General features: G+C 46.4%; 1 protein-coding gene across 8 annotated transcripts in view; it reads left to right on the top strand.

The window, feature by feature from the left end:
• The window catches only part of DGKG (diacylglycerol kinase gamma), a 191,523-nt gene that overhangs the window by 88,311 nt on the left and 86,168 nt on the right, over positions 1–17,044 (top strand). For all 8 annotated transcript variants that reach the window (XR_008426130.1, XM_053918191.2, XM_053918190.2 and 5 more), the window contains 3 exons: positions 1,382–1,471; positions 3,793–3,953; positions 11,713–11,777. Coding sequence is in view for 7 of the 8 variants with exons in the window: in XM_053918191.2 (XP_053774166.1) it covers positions 1,382–1,471; positions 3,793–3,953; positions 11,713–11,777 (316 nt within the window). In the remaining variant the exon portion in view is untranslated. The remainder of the gene's footprint in view (positions 1–1,381; positions 1,472–3,792; positions 3,954–11,712; positions 11,778–17,044) is intronic.

The raw sequence follows: 17,044 nt of genomic DNA, 5'->3' as shown, positions 1-17,044 counted from the left end.
TGGAGAGAAAAGACTGCTTGGAGATCTACTAAGGGGAAAGCACAGAGGAACTGATGAGTGCATGGATGTGGGGTGAGAGAGAAGGAAACCTAGGATGGCATCCAGCTTTCTAGCCTCCACACTGTGAGGATGGTTGACCTGCTGAGAAGGAGGTTCTGGTAGAAAGAGCAGACCTAAGGAAACAAGGGCCTTCCTGGCAAAGGGAACAGAATGTGCAAAGGCAGCAGGGCATAAACACAGACTATAGGTGCTGGGAAGGATGTGAGAGTCTATTGCTTTGCTCCATCCTCCATCTCAACCTTCCCAGCAGTAATCTCAGCCCTATGTTTTGACTGGGCTCAGCCACTTCTGGCATAAGTCAGACAAGCTGAGGGACCTATGAACTGTTTTGCTGGGGCAACCCTAGTGTGAGCCTCATGTAGGATGCTGATTCCTGCATCGCCCTGGCCCCCCCACCACTGCTCCCCCATAATGTCACTCAGTCCCACAGCACTAGGTGAACTGAGGCTTATGTAAATAGTGCCCCCTGGAGCCCTGGGTACCTGTGCCTCGTTCAACTTTCCCAGTCAGCCAACCTACTGCTGTAGATCTTCAGCCAGATTAAAACATCCACGGTCTGCTGTGCGTTCTCTAATGCAGTCTGAGGCTGCTTCACAGCAGCATAGGACATAAGATTAGGAGTCTGTGTATTTGCAAGTCTGGGAGGTGGTGGAAGTGGCAAACTGCTTCTTGGGTGCCAAATGACACCTGGAAGTTTTCTGTTAGATGCAATGTTATGTTTAAACTTTCGAACATGAGTGACTTTAGGTATAACATTTTCAGTTTTCCAAATGCCCCACTGTTCCCCAATGTCTCAAACCCCACCTGTGTCACTGTCTGTGCACCTGCTGAGCCCTTCAAGAAAGGATGGGCATGGCCCTGGAGTTGTAGAGCTCTGCGTTTGGATCCTGGCTCTGGAATTACTTTCCTTCTCTGTTCCTCAGTTTCTTCATTTGTGAGGAAAATGATAATACCCGGTAGGGTTGGTCTGAGGGATAAATGTAATAAGTGCTGGTTACCATTAAGGGTTAAAGCCCTGCAAACTAATGCTTTTCAGGTGTGCTATCATCCCAAAGGGACAGATTAGGATGAAATTAGGATGAAGAGGTGCAAGTTACAGGGAGACAGGTTTTGCTAAATATGGGGGGAAAGCCCTTTGTAGTAGTCAGCACACTGCAGGTGGAAGAAATGACTTTAGGAAAAGATGTGCTCCCCATCATGGGAGGTATTCAAACAAGGAACGCTATGGAGGGGGTCAGGCATCAGGCCAGAGATAACTAGATAACGCGAACATTCTATAACCCATGGCATATGGTTCTCTATTCCTCTGCATGGGTTACAGATAAGGCCAACTTTGCAAAGCATCCACCAGTGGCTGTCCTGCCTCTTGGAACAGGAAATGACCTGGCCAGATGTCTCCGCTGGGGAGGAGGTGAGTCTGCCTGTGAGTGGCACTCCCCTGGGGATAAGCTTTCCAGTCGACAGGGATGCTCCACAAAGTAAGGTTGAATTTCCTTTTCAGGGATCACATTCCACAGAATCATACTCCACTCTGGGGCCAGACTGACTTCATGGACACTTTCCTGCCCTGCACTCCATGCCAAGGCCTATGCTTACCCCTTACATTGTTACTGTCCTCTTGGAACTGTCTGCTTACTGCCTGCCTTCCCCAGTAGAACAAGTCCACTTTAAGGTAGAGCCCCCTTTGTCTGCCCCCCCAGTGCCCATCCCAGGAGGGGCACACTTAGGTGTTTTCTGCATAAAATCCCCCCTTCCCAAATTACCGGTCTTCTAAATTAGGACTCAGAACGCAGACTGAAAAGCCACATCACCGGCTGTTACGCGCATCCAGATCATCTTAGCCCCCCATAGCCATGGGCCCCCATTTTGAAAATTCCCTAAGGGGGACCTCAGATAGTAACCTTACAGGACAATGGGCAGGAGCTAAGTTGAGACCTTTGCAAACTGCAACAGCCCCCACAGAGCTGGGCATGCTCCAGAGAGTGGAGAAGTTCGGATCAGCACAAGCAGCACACAGATCAGCCTGGCAGGCAGAACCGGAGTGGGGCTTAAGGTAACTGATCAACTCAGAGAGCAATTCAAGACCAGGCCCAGCAGCGGTCAGTCGGCGGTCAGAGATTGGCTCATGCTTGGGCCAGAGTAAGTGAGAGCCAGCCCTAGGAGCAAGTTGGCAGGTACTGGAAGAGCTTTCAGGGTCTTCAGCCACTCACTGAGACTAGAAAAGAGCCTTCTGTTCAGAGTGACAGGCGGAGTGTGGCCCCAGGCCCTGAGCATCTAGGCAGCTTAGCTAGGCACAGATTTCATGCAGGAAGCCCAGCCTGTGCTCCCACATAGTTTCAAGTCCCTCCACTACATAAGTGCTGCCAGTGCTGTCTTGTGGGGCATCCCCTAATGAGCTGACCAAAGCCCTAGCAACTTGAAAATACTCTTCAAGTTTGCCCCAAATGTAAGCAGGAACACAGAACTGTGGCTCCAGTGGTTGGAGTGTCCTCCTGTAACTGAAGGTTTGGGGGTTCAATTCCTGGTCAGGGCACATACCTAGGCTGCACATACGATCCCTGGTCTGGGCATGTACGGGAGACAACCAATTGATGCTTCTCTCTCTCTCTCCCTCTCTCTCTAAAAAAAGCAATGAAAAAATGTCTTATGGTGAGGATTAAAAACAATAGAAGTGTTATTTGAAAGAAAAGACTGTCTCTTCCTACTAACCTCTTATCACTTACGATTCACATTCTATGTTAGTTTTCTATTGCTACATAATAAATATCATAATGTAGAGGCTTAAAACATCCATTTTTAGCTCACAGTCCATTAGGCCAGAAGTGCTGGAGCAGGGTGACCAGGTTCTCTGCTTAGGCCCTCACAGGCTGAAAGCAGGGCATTAGACAGGCTCTGCTCCTCACTGAAGGCTCCGGGGGAAGAATTTGCTTCTAAGCTCATTCAGGTTGTTAGCTGAATTCAGTTCTTCATGGTTGTAGGATTGGGGATCTGTTTCCTTGCTGGTTGTCCCCTGGGACCACTCTCAGATGCTTGAGGCCTCCCTCATTCCTTGCCAGATGGTCCCTCCATCTTCAAAGCTGGAACAGAGAATCTTCCTCATGTCAAATCCCTCTCAAGCTTCTATTTCCCAAGGAAAAGCCCAGTCCATTCTGAGGACTCCCCTGATTAGGTCAGCTCCACACAGGACAATCCATCTCCCTTTGCTAAAGTCAGCTGTTTCATATAACATACCTAACTGGACAGTGACTCTCCCGTCTGATATTCACAAATCCCAGGGGGTTCGAATGGTGTATACACTGGCCAGGGGGTAGGGGAGGGGAGCAGGGGCAGGAATCGTGGGGGTCATCTTAAAGTTCTGCCTACCACCCTGTTCCTCTGCAACATGACATGGGGTGAAAATGGATCCTCTGTTCTTCAACAAGCAGCTTCGCGGCCACCCAGCCCACCAATTCTCTAGGGCCTACTTCAGCAGCACAGCCTGCCCACGTTTGGCCTGCACCCACCCCACCCCATCTACTCCGGTTTTCAAATCTCCCCAGCTTCTTTCTAATTACTCCGTATTGTCCTCTTCTATTCTGTGGCTCAGGGAATGTAAGTGTCTCTGGCCCACAGACACACTGAGGGGACTCCAAGTCACAGATGCCCACAGGATTCCCTGCCCTGACAGCGGCCTGTACATCAGCAACAACTTAGCTGTCTGCTTTGGGGAAAATGCAATGTTATGCTCTACAGGTTATGAAGGGGGGAGCCTGACGAAAATCCTGAAGGAGATCGAGCAGAGCCCCTTGGTGATGCTGGACCGCTGGCACCTGGAAGTCATCCCCAGAGAAGAGGTGGAGAATGGGGACCAGGTCCCGTACGACATCATGAACAACTACTTCTCCATTGGCGTGGTAAGTTGGCCAGGGATTGCCTTTCTGCGTAGAAGAGAAATGCCCAGATGAGCAGGAAAGGTTCTAGTCCACCATTGTTCCCTTCTGGGTCCCTGCATCCTTGCATCTGGACATCTTTATTGATTGCACCAAGCCCCCATCCTTGATTATAGCGGAAATTCCCTCCCCTGTAATGTTAACACAAGAAAAGACAGGTCATTTTCAAAAGACAGATTTACCCTTTGGATAATTTGAAGCAGTTAAAGGAAAGCAACACCAAGAAGTAACCAAGGGGTGAGGTCAGCAGGAGACCCTCACATGAGCTTTCAGAGTTGGAACTCTGTTCTCCAAAGAGGACTACGTGGTCCCAAACTAGTTTGGCTGCCTTGACTCTCAGAATTCCTTCTCTCCTGTTTTCTTCCCTCTTCTTAGCCCCATTCCCCACACTCCAGAGGCATATCCCCTGGCTGACCCCTTAGGCTGAGCTCTGTGCTCCCTCTTGGTGTTTCCACAACCCTCTGTACTCACCCCATCCGTGCACTCTCTGCCTTAGATTGAAGGGATTGGTTTAATTGTGCCTGTCTCTTCCTCCCTCTGCCACACATACACACAGATGGTGCCACACTTCTCTTCTTCCCCCAGCCCCCAGTGCTCAGCTACTTTGTTTCAATGAACTCACCTTCTGGTCCAACAAAGACAGAGTAGACATTGCTTCCCAAACTATTGGGGGCAGGATGAAAGAGAAAAGAGATCCATCACTGTTGTAAATAGAGCTGGGATTTAGAGGGAGGTACAACAAAGATGGTAGCATGTATTGAGCTCCTACTGTGTGCTCTCCTTTACGTATTCTAGTCCTCACAGCAATCCAGCAGGTATCTTGTCCCCACCGTCCCCTTTCTACAGGTGAGGCCTCAGGACATGGGATGAATAAGGGGCAGAACTGGCACACTCATGCTGTGCCTCATTCTGAAGCCACTCTTTCCTCTGTGCCCCTGTCTGAGGAATTATGCTGCCCAGTTTCATATGCATTTGAATCCCTCCAAACCCAGACTGTGTGATACCTGCCTCCTCACCCATCCTCACCTGTGCTTCTTTTGACAATTTTGGTTGTTAAAAAAAAGTGTGCGAGAAGAAACGATAGATATATTGAGACAAGAGCAGGTTTAAGGAAAAGGTTTTGTTTTTTAATAAGACTAGAACAACCATGGGAAAGGAAAGGATTAATAATAGTAATACCTTACATTTGTAAGATTTAAAATTTTCCATACTTACCGATATTTTCTTGATTCTTATGACTACACTAAGGGTAGTATTATCTCTACTTCATAGGTGAGGAAACAGAGACAGATCAAGGGATTTGCCTTCATTTTCTGACTCCCAATACAGTGCTCTTTTTCTGTTACTAAGCAGAAGAGAGGGGCACTGCTGGGCCCACAGTCAGGTTCTGAGAGGATGGCGGATCGGACCAGGCATGAGTTCAGGGGTTTCTGTGCCTGGATCTTGTTCATCTTCTAGCTCCCGTGGCCTCAGCTGGGGGAGCCATCTTTCCCTAGGATTCTTCCAGCTCCCCTCGCCAGTGACCTAGGCAGACTCCTCCCTCCTCTTCTTGGCTCAAAGGCCCATCTCCTTTTTGGATCACCTGCTAGGCTCCACTTCCTCTGATGGGGACATGCAATGTTCTCCTCCTACAAATCACACATGACTGACATGTCTGGTGTTCATGGGGCTTCTGGAGCATGGGCTTCCTGTCATTACATTTTCACAAAAACTTGAGTCTTTTGCCTGTAACAACTAGGATATAACTTGCTAATATTTATTGGGTACCTACTGCATACCAGGCGTAGTTTTCCTGTTGGTAGGTATCATCATTATCTTTCCGCATTTTATAAGAAGGAACTTTAGCTTAGAAAGGTACAGACACGTCTGAGCTGGTGAGTGGTTGAGCCAGGAGTCCCTGCTGTGGAGATTCGGAGCCCACTGAGCTGTGGGCCATGAGCCCCGCAGCTTCGGCACACTCCCCTCCACCTTCACGTCACCAGACACAGCAGCATTTGGTGCGGGGCTGGGGATGACTCAAAATTTAGTGTGTGATAGCTCACCTGTGCCTCTTCTCAGAATGCCAATTCCACCCCCTGATGGAATTCCATCTTGATTCGTTCTCTGATTCAGTTGGTCTGGGTAAGGTCTGGGGATTTGTATTTTGAACAAGCCCCTGAGATAATTCTGATGTAGATGGTTCCTATAAAGTCTTTAGTAAGTCTGAAGACAGCCTATGAGAGCAGAGAATTGTCAAAGGAAGTGGTTCTTCACAGAAGCAGAAACCAGAACTGAAATAGATCAAGGAGAAGAAAGAGAGAGGCAGAGGGGAACCAGCACCCATGAGCAACCAGCCAAAAGTGAAAGCTGAGCAGCAGGGCAGGGTGACCTGCCTGGGAACCTCTAGGGGGCAGGTGACAGTCATGGCTGCCTTCAGGGTCTTCAGCCCCAAATCCTCTCTCTTAACACACCTACACTCTGGCTGCCCAAAACAACATGATTCCTGATACCCCCTGTCTCTCTCCACACAGAAAAAAAATATATAGCACTCAGTATTAGCTTACCAAATGGTTGAACACAGTAAAAGAGAATAGACAACCTCACCTCGACTAGATAACCAAGCCTTATCCCAAGAGCCAACGCTGGTCATAGTTTTAATTCATTCTTGCAAACAACTGGGAAAGGAAAGAAGAAGACCAACTAATTGTCCCCAAGGGAAATGCATGCAAACAGAGTCTCCATCCCACTCAGTGGTCAAGATATTTATTTTCCCTAGGCTGACTTATAATAATGCAATCTATTCATCTTCCAAATTATCAAGAACTTCACAGTATCTTTCCTTATAATTTCCCCACACACCTTTAGCTCGTACATATTTGATATTTTTATTGCAAAGCAGGGAGGAACTAGGATTTTTTTTTATCTCCTTGGTGTGCCCTTAGCCTTCTTTCAATGTTTGCAGGGTTTGTGTGCTCGCTCTTTAAAAGTTGGAAAGGGAAATTCTTGAGAAAACAAGTAGCCAACAGACAACCCTAACAAAATCTGGGGCTGACATTTGCAGAAGCTCTTGCTCCCTATTTGATTTCCCAAACTTTGTAAGAGGAGAAGTAGGTATGTAAACCAACCCACGGTTTTACTTCCTTACAATGATTAGAGTAGGACTTCTTTGGCAAAGAGAGCCTTGCGAAGTCTTTGCAGCTTTTGAAGGACCTGGAATATCTATTAATATCAAATGTCCGCTGCCTTGCCTTACAGAGGTGATGACAATGACCACCACGGTGGTGCCCATAGTTGGTAAAGAATTTGCCCTGATAGTTCACTGGTACCCTTGTTACCAACAGAACCCATTTAATAGATGGAGAGATAAACAGGGCAGACTCTGGCCTAACCAAGGAGTGACTGTGGCCTCATTGTCACCACATCCCCATCACCCATATATATGCCAGCTCCCCTCAATGAAGAGTTGAAATAGTTGGCCTTCTCAGTCCCTCTGATTCCGTCCATTGGCAGGAGATTTTAAACACAGTCATTCGGAACACTACTTCCTCTAACTTCTCTGGCCTCCTTGTCTCTGCTCTTTATTTTTAGATTTGCAGAAATGTCAGAATGGCCAGGTATCAGTGACAGGAAGTTGGGGACTGTGAAATAATTCCTCGGGTATGTGTAACTCTGAATGCCTCAAAGGCTCTGCTTTCACTGAGCCTCGACAGGATGAGTGAACAGCTAATCCCTTGATTCAATGAAATCTATTTCTGATGCTCAGGGACCCCAGGGGTCAAGGAGAGGCCACAGCCACCACACTGCCCCACGCACCATTTCCACCTTACAGCCATACTTATCAGACTTCACCAGCCCAGTTTCCACAATGACAGACCTCCTACCTGTTAGGGAATTTAACCTTTGGACTCCTTCAGCCTCAGGTTTTTCTGTGTCACCTGTGAGAGCCATGAAGGTACTGAAACAATGGGACTCACCGAAAGGGGTCTTCAGCAAGCGGTCTATACTCTTCAATTCCCCAATCTGCCATAATTTTTCAGAACAATCCAAATAATCTCTTTCACCGTCTCCTCTCTGTCTTTTTATCTTCATAAATTGCCAAAGGGACCTAGAAATGCATTGTCCAATATAGTAGCCATTAGCCACATGCGGCTATTGTGTCCTTGAAATGGGGCTACTCTAAACCGAGAGATGCTCTAAGTATAAAATACACACTAAATTTCAAAAGTGTAGTATGAAGGAAAGAATTTAAAATATTGCTATAATTTTTATATTAATTACATGTTACAAGGATAGGATTTCTTAACTAAACTGTATTCTTAAAGTTAACGTCCTCTCCTTTCACATTTTTAAGTGGCTATAAGAAAACCGTAAATTTATTTCTACCACACATCACCAGCGTAGACATCCCAGCCTCTCAGAGTCTAGGCACTGCTGCTTGGGTTTGGAAGGGCTACTGGAATATTTTGTCCCACTGTGCGACTGGACTCTCCGTTCGGGGAAGAGTAACCACATGTCCTCATTGCTGTCATCTCACCCAACACTTCACAGAGGGGACCCGAGAAAATGATGTCTTCAAAAATGCCATCATCACGTCCGCAGGTTTGCAGTTCCCATCTACACCCCACTCTTTTCAGAACAGAAGTCCCATTTTGCTGTAATGATTACCAAAAAAGCCTTTGACCGGTTTAGTACTGGTTTCCAAAATTTAAATGAGATCACTACAGAATGTAAGGACAGCCCGCTCAGTGCCTGACAGAGAGAAGCTCAACAGAGGGTAAAAGTGAACCCTGACTCTCTTTTTAATCCCCAGGGAAGGAAACATGGTCAGATCTTGACCAGCATCGCCTTTTCAGGAGTGAACAGCAAAGGAACCGCTCAACTCTCCTTCACTACTTCATGCATTTACCGAGGAATTACACTGTCAAATCAAGACCCACATGCTTAACTAATAATATTGTAAAAGCTGCTCTTTGTGAAAAGAAGTTTTGCAGAACCTAGTTAGCAAAAGCCAAAGATAAAGGAACTACACAGGGGGAGGGGCCTGTGCACACATCCCCGAGAATAAGAAGCTGGGAGCCAGTTGAAGCAGCACTGGGGGTGGGAGAGTCATGAAGTACAAGTCATGCCCGGCAACATGTGATTGCTTTTCTCTTTTCTTTTCTTTCTTTTGTTTTTTTCCTGACAGAAGAAAATTGGTTCTTCAAAGGAACACAAGCAGATGGAATGTTTTCTTGAATTCTAGAGAAGCGTTTGACAGATGTCACATGAATTTGGTTCAGGGTGTTCACTGAAACTTGCTCAGGGAGAAGGAGGTGGGCGCAGTCTGGCAGCGCAGAGCCCAGCTGCCAGGAGCGCCGCCCAGGCAGCTCGGGGGACAGAGGACTGAGGCCCCCGGGGTGTGTGCATCTCCCGTCGTGCGTCCACAGGGTGCCTACCTAACCAAGGCCTTCAAGTCTTCATGTGTCCTAAACCAAAATCTAAATCAATAACTAGAGTTTAAACTTGAAATTTCTAAGACATGATTTCAGCAAAGAGTACTTGCCAACCACAGAATAAGGCCATATCCTTGACCTGGCCTGTCTACTTTTCAGTAGGGGGCTGCTGGCGGGCTTCACTCCTCTGCCAAGTGTACATACTACAAAAGCTCCTCTTTGCCCCCTAACTTGCCTCTGGATTTTCTGTCCCCACCATTAGCTTGTATTTTGCTCATCACACACAGCATATGCTCACAAAATGCTTCTTCGCTGCACTACGCCTCCTTACATTAAAAAAAAAATCCCAGAAAAAATGTTACGTAGCATTTCCACATTAAGAAACAGAATTAATATGCACTAGCTGAGAATTCACTGTATGGAATTTCAGTTCTCTTTTACCCACATATTCTGGTAAATGAATTTCTGGGGGTTTTTTTCCCCCTGAACAAATCTGAATCAGCTCTCTTGTGTCTGTCTCTCCCCCACCCCAGCCCAAGTGCTGGCATGGGACCATGGGGCTTGAGGGATAAGAGGGTGTTACACATTCTTCTGCTGGAAAATCAGACCATAAACAAGGGTGGAAAACCAAGTTTGAGGAGGAAAGATGAGTTCATTTTTAGGTCTGAAGTGTACGGTTGGTACTAGAGATAGACATTGTGGAGACAGTGGATGCTGGTAACAATGATGAGAACTGGAGATGGTCCCAACACAGAGTGTGGGCTACAGACCGGACTCAGGGCTAAGAGGTTCTGGTCCCAGGATTGAGAACCCAGAAGCCTGGTGCCAGGAGCCTTCCACACTGTGAGTTCTCAGGAGAAAGTGGCCAGGAAAGCAGCAAAGGGGTGTGCTAAAGGGAGGACAGCAAAGTGCCCATAGAATGTGGTAATGAACCTGTCATGGACCTTGGAGCGAGCTGTTGCAAGGAGCGATCAAGAAGCAGAAGCCAGAAGTTTAAACAGACTTTTTATTCTCTACTAGGCATGTTATCCAACCCTACCAATTATTTCTACTATTGTGGGTGATTAAGAGTTAATATATAACATGCTTTGCCAACGTCAGTTTTCTGGCTTTGACAATGTATTGTAGTTACGTAAGAAGTTATCACTGGGGACATATCAATGAAAATACTGCTGCGTGAAATATCTGAGATTTTCCTGCCTATGTTCTCCTCTAGGACTTTAATGGTGTCACGGCTTACATTTAAGTCTTTTATCCACCTTGAATTTATTTTTGTGTATGGTGTAAGTTGGTGCTCGTTTACATGTAGCTGTCCAGCTCTCCCAACACCATTTGTTAAAGAGGCTATTTTTACTCCATTTTATGCTGCTGCTCCCTTTGTTGAAAATTGATTGACCGTAGAGACTTGGGTTTATTCCTGGGCTCTCTGTTCTGTTCCATTGGTCTGTCTGTCTGTTTTTATGCCAGTACCAGGCTGTTTTGATTACAGTGGCCTTGTAATACAGTTTGGTATCAGGTATAGTGATCCCTCCTACTTTGCTCTTCTTTCTCAAAATTGTAGCAGCTATTCAGGGTCGTTTATGGCTAATTAACAAAACAAACAAACAAGCAAAATATAACCAAAGACACTGAAATTGAGAACAGGCTGACAGTGAGCAGAGGGGAGAGTGGAGGGAATTTCAGGGGGAAAGGGTGAAGGGTTTGTAGGAACAATTATAAAGGACACATGGACAATGGGGGGGGCTGGAAACAGGAGGGAGGTGGGGAGGGCTGGGGGTTAGGCTGGGGTGGTGAGAAAAGGGAGAGAACTGTATTTGAACAACAATAAAATTTAAAAAAAAGAACTTATCACTGGGGTGAGTTGGGTGAAAGGGACGCAGGAAGTCACTGTACTCTTTTTGCAACTTCTTGTAAGTTTTAAAATACTCCAAAATAAAAAGTACTTTTCTAAAAATGGATATGGCAAGGCATTTCCAAAGGCTCACCCTCAGTAACCGCCCCCCCTCCACACACAAGGGCTTCTGCGTTATTGCTGCTCACAAATCCAGACACCCTCTCTCCTCAAACAAAGGGCCGCGGCTGTCCCCTTCCCTCCCCCTGGACTATGGTCCGGTCGAGGATGAATACTGCAAGGAGTCTGTCTACCAGCGTGGACGCCACTAGCCCCTAACCTGGGACCTGTTCTCCCCTGTGAGACAGGCTCTCCGAGGTTGGGGGATTTCAGTGAGAACCTTTGCTTCCCTTCCTTCCATATCGCACCATCATGGCCACTAACTAACCAGGGATCTGCTTTCTGTCTCTTTTCCTTCCAGGATGCTTCCATTGCACACCGGTTCCACGTGATGAGAGAGAAACACCCTGAGAAATTCAACAGCAGGTAAGAGGGCCTTTGGGGTGCAGCCTCTACGGCTACGAGCTGCCCGCGCGCCGCCCTGCGCCGCGGCCCCGTAGGAGGCCTCCACCTGCTAGCACCCGAGTGTTCTTGGCCCGGCCGCCCAGGGACTTCGCTTTCCTGCCACGTTGCCGGAAGGAGGGCTTCCATTTCCAAGAAGAAAACAATGTCAGAAAACTGACGCCTTGCCTCCCGTCCCCTCCCAGAGGGCGAAGTGCAGAGGGAGGGAGCAGGGGGCGGGAGGAATGGAGCGAAGCGCCAGCCAGGGCGAGTGGAGTCAGTTCTTGGCTAAGTGGAGCCCTTCCTGGGGCTCGGCCGCTTTCCCAAAATGTGCTGCTCCCGCACCCCCAGCCCCCGCGATTCTTGGGGAGAGGGGCAGGCTGGATGGCATGGCCCCAGCTTCTCTCGGTCCCGAAGGGGAGGGGGCGGCAGCCCGGGAGCCGGGGCCGAGGACCCGGAGGGCGTCGCCGCCTCCTACCCCGACAGCAGAGGGCAGGAGAGGCAGCGAGACCCCAGCCCACCGGATCGCAGCCTTAGCCTTCGCCCAGAGTGAGGGGTGTTAAGTCCAAACAGGAGAGGAGAGAGAAAAACAGATCATGTGCAAATAAAACCAAACCCTCCCTGCTGGCGGGAGGGGATTTTCAGGAAGTGAGAGGTGCCTGGCATTTGCTATCCCTGGGATTGTTAAGTTACCTTTTTCCCTTCTTTTTTTCATCACGGTAGTTAATTTCCATCCTTTCTCTTTCCTCTTTGTTGTATCATTTCAAGATGACCCCTGGGCGCCACTGTACCCTCCCTCAGTCAGGTAGGGAAGGATTCACACTCAGCTTGACGGGCCTGACTTCAGCCAGCAGGATTCTCGTTATGCGAAGGGCCGGGTGTCTGAAGCATTCACTTGAAGTCCAACTCCTGAAAAGCCCCATCATTTTCATTCCTACTCCTTTCCCCTGACCCCGCAGCCTGAGAGTTTGGCCAGGAAGAAGAAAGTCTTTTTAGATTTTTAGAGATCAGAAACTGAACATAATGAAGGTCTTTCAGCTTCAGGAAAAGGGATGTCTAGGGTCCGATCATCGCTGAACTAGTCTCCGTGCGCATTCTGTTGCTCTCACACCCACCCACGGGTCATGCGCACTCACGGAACACTCCTCCCGTAGTCACAAACATGCAAGTCAATTGATTGTCTTCTCACAACCTTTTTCACTCTCGTGTTTATTTACAACATCACTTTTAAAAAACACCCCATCTACTCCATACTTTTCTGGTCTTTTCATACAGGTGTCCTTATACATACTCATGCACACATGCTTGTTAAGATGCCGCATGCTTGTGAAGCCCATGGGGGTTCTGTTTATTCACTCAAAATGAATGTATCTTTTGAAAACATACCACTTATCCATACCAGGCTCTGTTCCAGAGATATTTTGAATAGACGTGGGGTCGGGGCGGGGGGGGGGGCGGGGGGGGGGGGTGTTGGTCAGCAGCTCTCGGTCCAATTGTGGAGACAGACTGGAAGGCGGAAATACGTGAGATTTGTGTTAAGTGATGTGAATCCAGGTGACCGATGGGCATGGAACTTGGTGTGGAGAGCTTTCCAATGACAAAGACGCCCAAACCAAGACACAGAAAACCAAGTATATATTTTCTAAGTTGACAAAAAGAGAGGGGCAACCCAAGGGGAAGGAACCAAATGTACACAAAGACACCAAGAAATGCAAGAATGCAGTGTGTTTGGGAAAGAGCAAGCTGTGCAGTGTGATCAGTTGTGTGCGCTCTTGGCTCAGAAAGAGGCAACACCTCTGTAGCTGGTAGAAAGCAAGGGAGTGGAGGGAGGGAGAAATTTCTCTATATTCCAAAAATTCATAGGTCAACATATGACATAAGTAGAGCAATCATCCGCATGGTTGAGTACAATTAGCAAAACACCTCTGTTAGAAAAATGTTGTAACTATGTGTTTTAGTGCAAAGTATGACCAAATTTACCGTGCTCTGAATGACTTTTTCCTTCCTAATTCCCAATTCCCATTAACAAGACCACTCTTTGCAGTTAGGTTCGTGCCTCACCTTTACCTGGTGAAGGTCAAGGTAGTATGGTCCCCTAGAATGACAGGCATGGGGATTTGCATGTAAATCCATGTGCCTGCTAATAAGTGAAGAAATTGTGGATAGAGGTAGGCCTTGTTTTACGAGATCCCAGAACACTTTATATTAAGAACTTTGAGTGCATGCTGCTTCTTTGAGTACCCCCTGCTTGCTCATGTTGAAAATACCCAGGAGTGCCCAATTTGTCCACTGAGAGGCAGGCGAGCAGCCATTTTCTCAAAGCTTCCTTATTTAGCTTTGGAGACAGTTTTAAATAGGCAGGTGGTTGTTGCCATGGTTACCCCATTACACCAGCAGCTAAACTTAGGAAGGGCCACAAGGGATAGGAAGAAAGCTTGATACCAGGGATTTGGAAATGTAAACGATATTATCAAACAAGGCTTCCTTTTACTCCGCTGAATTTAGGTTTTCCAAAAAGTAGGCACTGGTTGGCTGGAAGCCCTCACCCCTTAATGCTGGGGGGCTGGGCCCTCAGGGGTAACCCTGAGGTTAAATCTAGGGAGTGGTAATTGTTTTTGCTTTGTTTTGAATCTAGAAATGTGACTAGTGGAGGCTGAACTTATCAGGAAACTTGAGTCTTTCACATAGTTCATTGAATTTTCAAGGCTATTCTAACAAGAATTAGAATTAACCTGAGGCACAAGAGTTGTGGGGGCTCTGAGGACATCTTGACATTGTATGCAAGATAGTGAATCTCCTTCTCTAGAGAGAATGTCCATAACTCTCCAGAGGTTCTTGGAGGGATCCATAAACCTCAAAAGGTTGAAAGTCACAGTTCTGTGGCATATTTGAATTCTAACAGGCATCAAACTGTTGAGGTTTCAGCAAAGGCTTTCCCCCACTGTCCTCTCTACACAGGCTGTTGCCAGAGAAGGTAGTTGGTTGCACAAAACTGAGTTATGTTCCCTGGTGGAATTGCTTTGTAAATGGAGCGAGAACTAGCCCCAGGGATGCAAGACGATGAGCTAAGTGTGGAAGTCAAGGGGAAAAAAAGGCCTTCGATGGCAAAGAATGTATTTTTAATTCATTCTACTTCTTAATCATTGACAAGCTAAATATTAATTGCTAATTTAGGAATGTTATAAAAATTATCATCTTATTGTTGGCATGAACAGCAGAAGAAAGATTTACTACAACTAAGATTTAACACATTAGAATGTGTTGTAGGATACAAGGGGAAATAAGACATGGTCCCTGCCTTTGAGGAATTCATAGTCTAGCAAAGAAAGAAAAATAATCGTCAATTATTTTTTACGAAATTGTTTTCATATACAAGGAGGTTACATTTAGTAGGTAATATAGTAAACAGGAAGTTGTATCATATAAGTGCAGAAATAGAGTTATAAGGGAGCCAATCTAAGAACTGTTACCTTTTGAGCTCCTACTAGATAGCAGGTGATAAACTCAGTTTTTAAAATACATTAGCCATTTAAATCCCAAAACAACTCTAAAAGGTGAATGTTAGCATTTCCATTTTATAGGTAAAGGAACTACGGCTGGGAGAAGCCAAGTCACCTAACTGAGGGTATACAACTTTTTAAGCAGTCGGGCTGATATGATTCTTTTCCTAACTAAGATATAACTGACATATAACATCATGTTAGTTTCTGATGTATAACATAGTAATTCAGTATTTGTATATATTGTTAAATGATTACCACAATGAGTCTGATATTATTCTAACCCAGCTCCTAACTCCAGCATTCAAACTATTTACTATACCTTCTGTCATCCATGGATTTTACCTAGCAAATACCTATTGTAAAATGAACATTCTGATGGGAATGTATTATGCATGATGTCATTCAGGGCTCACAGTAACAAGAAAGAGTAAGTACTACTGTCCCCATTTCAGAGATGAAGAAATTGAAGCTAAAGAGAGTGTACCTCTTACCTCTCCATCCACCATGAGGAAGTCCCTGCTGAGTTGTAAACAGGGACCACCACTCTTAAACTTGTGTGGAATGACTCCTCCCTGGCAAGGAGCAGGACCAACCACATGATTTCATGGCTCAGTGCAAAATGTAGGGCCTGTTGTTCAAAAATTTCTAAAAATTTCAAGTCGGTGACGACAGAGCATCAAACCAAGTCCAGGGCCCTTGTAAGCGTGGGGCCTGTGAGACTGACTATACAGACCTCACACCCGTGACCTGGTCCTGGCAGGAAGAGAAAAGTTAATAAAAAGACACACCTGCCAGGGCTCAGAGTGGGGAGTTCACAATGCAGGTAAAAGAATGGTGGAAACAGTGTTTCACTGAGGGGAGGAGGGAGGGGGGTTATCACTCCCTCCTCACACAGGCAGCTCTCAGTATTCATGGATGAGCCAAGGATGCCATGAGTCGTCCAGACATCCAAGAACCAGCCCCCCCTGAAGTTTCTGGATGAACTCTCCATGAAGAGTTTTGCTTATATGTAATATATACATAAAAGCTACCTAATTCCACTATCACTGTTAGTGAATGTCCAGAAAGAAAAGTCTAACCATAGAATTTTTTCGTTGTTGGTCAGAAACTCAGAGCACTTGAGGAATGTGTTATTCCAAACCTGTTGTGTGCCGTCCACTTGAATATGTCCCTCAGCAGTTTAGGCTGAAGCAAGATATCTCCTGTTAGCCCCTTCAAAGGGACTGAAACCATACTTCATTCCAACCAGAAGCTGACTACCTTTCCCAAAAGCCCTTGAGTAATTAACAAGCTCTAGAGTGTTAGCTTTCCTGGAGCCAGGGCCGTGGAGTAGCTGAGGAGGGGTAATGCAGCCTGATTTCTTAAGAGGTGGGAAATATGTCTTGAAAATAACTAAGCACTGAATAGATATTTATAGAATGAGACAGCAGAGCATGGTCTAAGTTGGCATCAAAACTTGGCTCTGCCACTTACGAGTGGTGTGACCTTGGGCAAGTTACTTAATCTTTTTAATCCTTTGCTTCCTCCTCTGAAAATCTTACAAAGTTGCTATAAGTATTGAATGAGATAATGTGTAAGTCCATGACACTTAGTAGGTTCTCAGTAAACATCTGTCGTTGAATATTGTTGAATGGCAAGCGTGAGGAAAGCATTGCCTTAGATACCAATGAAGCATTGACGATAAAAGATCTTCTGATGGCGTGGGATTCACTTATCATAGGGCTGTTACCTCATTGGCGCAGCCCTTGA

The sequence above is a fragment of the Desmodus rotundus genome, chromosome 2, assembly GCF_022682495.2.
Source record: "Desmodus rotundus isolate HL8 chromosome 2, HLdesRot8A.1, whole genome shotgun sequence".
In the NCBI taxonomy this organism is placed as follows: domain Eukaryota; kingdom Metazoa; phylum Chordata; class Mammalia; order Chiroptera; family Phyllostomidae; genus Desmodus; species Desmodus rotundus.
This window is presented reverse-complemented; position numbering and strand designations above follow the sequence as displayed.